At 35.6% G+C, this 6661-nt stretch overlaps 3 protein-coding genes across 3 annotated transcripts; all 3 read left to right on the top strand.

Annotated features, from left to right (window-relative positions):
* The first annotated feature begins 757 nt into the window (after positions 1–757).
* On the top strand, positions 758–3581 carry LOC133779466 (probable plastidic glucose transporter 1). The gene is made up of 6 exons (XM_062219425.1): positions 758–978; positions 1336–1415; positions 1961–2107; positions 2198–2271; positions 3000–3088; positions 3242–3581. The coding sequence occupies exons 1-6, from the start codon at positions 758–760 to the stop codon at positions 3549–3551; spliced, it is 921 nt and encodes a 306-aa protein (XP_062075409.1). The 3' UTR covers positions 3552–3581.
* A 118-nt stretch (positions 3582–3699) lies between these two features.
* On the top strand, positions 3700–4250 carry LOC133779468 (exonuclease 1-like). The gene is made up of 2 exons (XM_062219426.1): positions 3700–3907; positions 4062–4250. Exons 1-2 carry the CDS (start codon positions 3710–3712, stop codon positions 4248–4250), a joined length of 387 nt encoding a protein of 128 aa, XP_062075410.1. The 5' UTR covers positions 3700–3709.
* A 69-nt stretch (positions 4251–4319) lies between these two features.
* Positions 4320–4950, top strand: LOC133780603 (exonuclease 1-like). The gene is made up of 2 exons (XM_062220245.1): positions 4320–4401; positions 4732–4950. The coding sequence occupies exons 1-2, from the start codon at positions 4321–4323 to the stop codon at positions 4888–4890; spliced, it is 240 nt and encodes a 79-aa protein (XP_062076229.1). The 5' UTR covers position 4320; the 3' UTR covers positions 4891–4950.
* The last annotated feature ends 1711 nt before the right edge of the window (positions 4951–6661 follow it).

Here is a 6661-nt window from a genome sequence, read left to right on the forward strand (position 1 = left end):
TGTTAAATTTTTATATACAATATTATACTTTTAATTAATTATATTATATTAATAATACTTAAAACTTAAATCAAATATTCAAAATATCCTTTTAATTTTAAATTTTAGAATTCGATGGGCATAATTTGGTAACTATAATAGTTTGGGGGGTAAAAGTCTATCTATTTTTTAAATTATACAAGTAGCAATCTACATCAGCACTCCAGTGTCGCCATATCACTATTCTGTTAGCAAAATTGGATGGAAGTCCCTCATTTCAATAACATGAATAGTTCAGGGGGAATTTTTAACAGGCCAAAAAATTCAGGAGGCACGATTTGGTAGTTGTAATAGTCCGAAAAAAAATCCTAATAAGCCTTTTTTAGTTGTAACAGGCCAAAAAATTCAGGAGGCAAGATTGGAAATGTCTAAGTTTTATTATTTATTAAATATACTCATTTAAATATTTTTTAAAATTACTTTTGTGGAAAATTCCATGTGAAAGTAAAAACATAAGACCATATAACCATGAATTGAAACTCCATAGATATACAGCTCTGACTATTCTTTACATCTCTCTCATGATTCATTCAAATCCTGCAATTAATACATCTTTGCCTCTTTTAGTTTAAACCCAACTTACCCTTTTCGATTTTCGATTAAAGGGTTGTTTTAGACAGAAAAAGATAAGATTTTTGAGAAAATTTTCTTTGACTTTCTACCCCGCCAATCAATCTTAAGAAAAAAAAGGAAAACTAGTAATTGTGTCAAAAACAACATGGGGGCGTACAGAATAGACGATGATTATGATTATTTGTTCAAGGTGGTGTTGATCGGAGACTCTGGGGTTGGGAAATCGAACCTGCTGTCGAGATTTACCAGGAACGAGTTTAGCCTCGAATCCAAATCCACCATCGGTGTTGAGTTTGCCACTAGGAGTATTCGAGTCGATGATAAGGTGGTCAAGGCCCAAATTTGGGACACTGCTGGACAAGAAAGGTTTGGATCCAATCTTTTCTTTTCGTCTTTCTTGGATTTGGATCGGTGGATTGCATTTTGATATGTGCCCGTGTATGGGTTTTTTTTTTTGGGTTGCATCTGAAAATTGAATCCAATTGTGTAGTTGATTCTTTTCAAAGAAAAATGGATCAGATAATGACTTATATATACATGGGATCATGGACAGGTCTAGTTTTCTGAATGTACGATTCATAATTGAGAATCAATTCAGAGCATATAATAATTTGATTTGAAAATTACATTTTGATATGTCTTATATCTTGGTTTTCATGGATTTTGTTTCTTGGTATATTGACATGATATTTGATCATTTGCAATTGTTTAACTTTGAATCAGTGTTGATTTTGTTATATGCAATTATGAAATGATAATGCTGGTTAGTAACATTAGAAAACATGTTTCGGGTTCAACCTTTTGTTTGTTGTTTGGAATTTGGATCTGCAATTGAATTCTACGTTTTAGGAGCTATGAAGATTGAAATATCACTGTTTATTGAAAAGTATACTGTTTTCTCAAAACAAATTAGTTTAGTTCATTGATTCATTGTTATAAAGTCTGTAGTAAATCATGACCAAGAAGTTTAAAAGCCCTTGTTTTATGATCAGGAACAAAGATCATTCCTGGATAAGCCTTTTTTGAATGTTTATAACCGAATTTCCAAATTCTTTTGTTGGGATAAAAAGTATGGTAAGGAGAGATTTGAATTGTAACAGCCTGTTCATTTGATTGTATCATTTTCTTTCACTACCAACCTATTCATTTCAATGATTTATTATACATATGTTATAAAACCGAGTGCTATAGATAATTCCTTACACACTCAGCCTCGGCAAGAACCAGGCGACCCCCCCGCCGACGCAAGAACCAGGCCACCCTGGGGTAAACTAGACTAGGCTGAGAATTAATGTTGTTAATCTTTTTCCTTTCTTTCTTTTTCCATGACAACTATTTCTTGTTGCAGTTGTTAGCGTTGGTGCAGCACTTTTCTTGTTTCAACAGTTGGCTGGGATCAATGCTGTTGTATACTATTCAACTTCTGTATTCCGTAGTGCGGGGATTGCCTCTGATGTTGCAGCAAGTGCTCTTGTTGGAGCCACAAATGTCTTTGGTTAGTTTCTGTGTCTTTTGTACTTGGTTTTCTAAATTTTGGTTTCACTTTGCATCATGCCATAAAGACTTCCAACTGATTCTCTTTCAGGCACAGCTGTTGCATCATCCTTGATGGATAGACAAGGAAGAAAGAGTCTTCTAATCACAAGCTTTGGTGGAATGGTACTATGTTTTTTCCCCATGAACATTTATTTGTATATAGATATACGTATTTATACTTTCATCAACTGATGTAAAAAAATTATGTTTTCTTGTATTCCACTATATTCAAGAATATAGTGATAAGCTTTGTATATGTTAAAGGGTTGTTAAAGCTCTGTTTTTCTGTTAAGAATTTAATTGTAGGATTTTTTTTAAGTTGTTGCTAAATTAGTTACATTAGGGATGAATCTGTATTTAAGAACTAAGATTGCAAGGAGACTCAAACAGAAAGTAGACAATTTTCTTGTTTAGGGAGAGGAAGCTTCTAGAACTAATCCAATCTGTACTTGGGATTGCTTAGTCTTGCTCTCTTGATCCAATATTAGACTAGTACACTGACAAGAGTCTAATCATGTAGCTTGTGAACTTGGACACTGAATCTACATAGATTATAAAGAGAAGAAAATTCTATTTTACTACCAATCAACTACTAATGAATTTATGTAGTAATCAAGAGCAAAGTTTGTACCTATCCAATAAGGCAGTGCTTGAATTAGACATATATTGATGGTACTACTTTCACCTGTTGATGTGTTCCCAATTACATAAAATATATTTTGACAGAAGTATGATATCTCTGAAACCTTTCAAGTAGCGTGTGGGATGTTCTGTTTTCGAGTCTTTCAATGTGAAACTTTCTCAGTTTATGGTATTATTAAAACTGATAACGCTCTTGCTAACTTGTTTAGGCTGCCTCTATGATGCTGCTTTCTCTGTCCTTTACTTGGAAGGTTCTGGCACCATATTCTGGCCCCCTTGCTGTTCTTGGGACTGCTCTGTAAGTTTTTACTTTTCATGGCAGCCTTTGAAAAGCTTTTTTTCCTTCAAAAATAAAGATAATGTAGTAGTACTCTGACTCAGTGAGTCCCTTCACATAGTGACCATTTTATCACCGTGAATTCCTGAACTTGGCCTTTTGTTTCATTAACAGCTATGTCTTGTCGTTTTCACTTGGTGCTGGTCCTGTGCCTGCTCTTCTTCTACCAGAGATATTTGCTTCAAGAATCAGAGCAAAAGTAGTTGCTTTGTCATTAGGAATGCATTGGGTGAGTGACTTTTTGTTCTGTTTTTTATGTTATGCACCAGTGTTTTCGTACCTATATAATCAAATTTCTTTGAACTTGTGTACTTTCCACTTGATGAATAATTCAGAGAATGCTTTCCTTAGCTGTACTATATTCAAGGCAAGGGAAAAAAATGAAATATATATAGATAAAAAGAAAATAATGCCTAAAAGGTGAACTATTATTTTTCTCATCATATAGTTTTGAGACAATACATACTGCTTCAGTTTCATGCTGAAATAATGGCATTGTGTATTGGCAGCACTGCCTTTCTTCCTACAAGTCAAATGAAGTGAAGGAAATTTTCTTACATTTATATCCAGTTTATTTTTAAAATGGACAAATTTGGGCAAGCTGTTCAGTTTCAGCATTCCATGCTACAACAGAACAAGGATTTGAGTTTTGCTAGATTTACAAAGCAAATGATTCTTGAAATGTGCATTTTGAGTGGCTGTGACTATCTGCAGTCATTACCAGGAATGGGACTGAAAAGGGCTCATGCACTTATAAAACGATTTACAACTTACGACCAGGTGAAGTCTTATCATTCACGACCTTGACATTTGTATCCCTTAAAACTAAATAGGCTGAGAATATTGTTCTTTTGCCCTTTGCACGTGCTTAATTACTTTTTCTTTAACTCCTTTGAATAAATGTTATAGCTAGCTAATGATTGGTCCATTTCAGGTGATAAAGCACCTAAGATACAACATTTCTTCGGTTCCACCTCTTTATGAAGAATCATTCAAGAAAGCACTACTGACCTTTCAGCATCAACGTGTTTACGATACAATTACTGAAAAAATTGTTCATTTGTCTGACATTTATGAGAATATTGAGGATGATGGGGATTTCTTAGGGCCATATCCTTTTTAAATATAGTTTTTCTCAAGTTAAAATTTCTGCTTCTATTTAATAATTGTGAAATACTTGAGATCCCTTAACTATGTTTACAATGATACCTCAAGATATAGCTAAAGGTATAGCTGAAGGTGATCTTGATCCATTCACCAAAATGCCATTTCAGGTAATTGTTCTGCATTTACTTTTATTACTTCTTGGGGGTTGAAGAGTTTCAAGTTTACCATTATCTAGAAGTGCGTCCTCCACAATTGAATGCTATTTCTTATTGATTTACACGTTTTATTGTTCTTAATCATTTAACTGGCAACTGCAACCATATCAATTTCTCCTATGTTAAATAGCCTAGTAACAGAAAGAGATTTTACTAATAATAAGTCATTTTAGTTTCCTAATTCCTATGTTTATATGCCATAACAATTTGGTTGACTTTTTCACTTTCTTCTTAAAGTCCTCTATCTTTACTGGTGGCATTTATGTTTTCTTTCACCAACAGGGGACTGCTAGTGCCAACACAACTTTCAAACTCAAGAATTTTGATCTTGGAAGCGTAAAGAAAAAGCTAGATTTGCCTGTACAGAAGAATCTTCTGACTCAGTACTTCTGTATCCTTCTATTCCTTTTTCCCTGGTTTGTGTATGTAATTTTAGTCTGAAATGTTTCATATCATGGACAACAGTTCATGTACATAAATATAACTGGTTTATTTCATTAAGTGGATGCTCAGAAGCATGTGGCCTACTTGTACTGTAAGATAAGTGGCTAACAAACAAATGCTATTACTAATCTTCAACCCCGATTTGGAAATTTGTATTATATGTGTTTGAAAAGGTTCTGCCAAATGTAGTTAATTTTTTTATGATTAATGGATTAGTATGATAAAAGGTTCTATTGATTTTGTCTGCCTATTGATTATGTCTGAACTATGTTGTAATTACACAGGAAATTATGAATGAATATAGTGGTTGAAAATAGAGAAATGAAAAAATTCCCATATTTTATATGGGACGTCGGTCTCCATGAACTTGTCATCTTAAGTATTGCAGGGGACGATGCTTGCACATAAATTGTCATTTCATGTACTGCAGGAAGATGACGCTTTAGTAGGAACTGTCGTCTCATTTATTACAGTAGATGACGCTTGCACAGAAATTGTCGTCTCATGTACCACAAGAGACAACGTTTGTATAGGACCCATCATCTCATGTATGATAGGAGATGACACTTTTATTTCAACTGTCGTTTTATGCTTTACATGGCATGACATTGCATGGGACGACGGTTTAAAACCATCGTCCCATGTCAATTTTGTAGTTAGGACCATGCATAAACACAGAGGCTCAAACTCTGAACAATATCATACTCAGTATACAAAGCATGTCCTAATCACATGTTTCTCGTGCATCATATGCATCATATTTAACCACCTGACATGCCTCAACAATAATCATGCATGCCACATTTAATAATCCAACATGCACCAATAATAACCATTCATGTCACATATACACAGGGTGCAATTTTCTTACCTCAGATTCGAGCTAGAATCAATATAAGAACGACCCTTGAGAACGATCAACCTTTAAGCCCTTAGCGGCCACCTAGTCATAACCAAATATGGGACACCATCAATAAAATGATCAACATAGGTTTCCAAACCAAAATCTAGCCTCCGGGACATCAATCCAAACTAATCCAAGTAGTAAGAACCATCCCGAGGCCTAAAACTATGTTCCCGGAGTCAAAACACACAAACGGGCTCAACCCTGCCCAAGAGCCGCGGCCCTGGCACCTTGTGTCATGGCCTCCAGTACAACCTGAAACAAGCATCGTGGCGCCCAACACCAAGGGCCGCGGCTCTCAGCAAGAACAGAACTGGGGCACCTGCTTCATCGAGCTAGGGTCGCGGCGCCCAAGAACAGGGCCGCGGCCCCCAACCCTGGGCCATCCCCAAACACGATTTTCAACTTCCCAAATCCTCCAAAAACATGCCTAAACATTCCCAAATCATCACATCAAAGTTCCCAAGCTTCCCAATGGTCCAAAACCATCAAAACCCAAGGCTCAAACGAACCAAAAGCTCAACGATTCACAGAGTCCAATTCTAAGCTTAAAAACTTTGAAAACTTAAACGTAGATTACCTTCGATTGGGTTGTTTTCTGTCAAATCCTTCGGTTAAGAAGCTTCTAATCTTTCCTAGGATCGCTATGCCTCGACCCTTGCTTGATTCCAACTCCTAGAACTCGAGATTCCTTCAAAAAGGCTTCGAACGGTAAAATAAGCTATCTAGAAGAGAGAGAGAGATTTTCTAACGTACTTTCTTATCTGACAAGCTACTTCAAGCTTAAGTAACCTCAAATAAAACCTAGGGCTCGGGGTCTCGAAAACACACCCGGGGACATTATAGTCAAAACTTCCAGAATTT

Source organism: Humulus lupulus, chromosome 5, assembly GCF_963169125.1.
Source record: "Humulus lupulus chromosome 5, drHumLupu1.1, whole genome shotgun sequence".
Classification (NCBI taxonomy): domain Eukaryota; kingdom Viridiplantae; phylum Streptophyta; class Magnoliopsida; order Rosales; family Cannabaceae; genus Humulus; species Humulus lupulus.

Coding starts and splice junctions, on each gene's coding strand:
- LOC133779466 (XM_062219425.1), top strand. CDS start 758: ATGGGGGCGTACAGAATAGACGATGATTATGATTATTTGTTCAAGGTG. Junction 2,108..2,197: donor TGGAGCCACAAATGTCTTTG/GTTAGTTTCTGT, acceptor ATTCTCTTTCAG/GCACAGCTGTTGCATCATCC. Junction 2,272..2,999: donor TCACAAGCTTTGGTGGAATG/GTACTATGTTTT, acceptor TAACTTGTTTAG/GCTGCCTCTATGATGCTGCT.
- LOC133779468 (XM_062219426.1), top strand. CDS start 3,710: ATGGACAAATTTGGGCAAGCTGTTCAGTTTCAGCATTCCATGCTACAA. Junction 3,908..4,061: donor GATTTACAACTTACGACCAG/GTGAAGTCTTAT, acceptor GGTCCATTTCAG/GTGATAAAGCACCTAAGATA.
- LOC133780603 (XM_062220245.1), top strand. CDS start 4,321: ATGTTTACAATGATACCTCAAGATATAGCTAAAGGTATAGCTGAAGGT. Junction 4,402..4,731: donor TCACCAAAATGCCATTTCAG/GTAATTGTTCTG, acceptor TTTCACCAACAG/GGGACTGCTAGTGCCAACAC.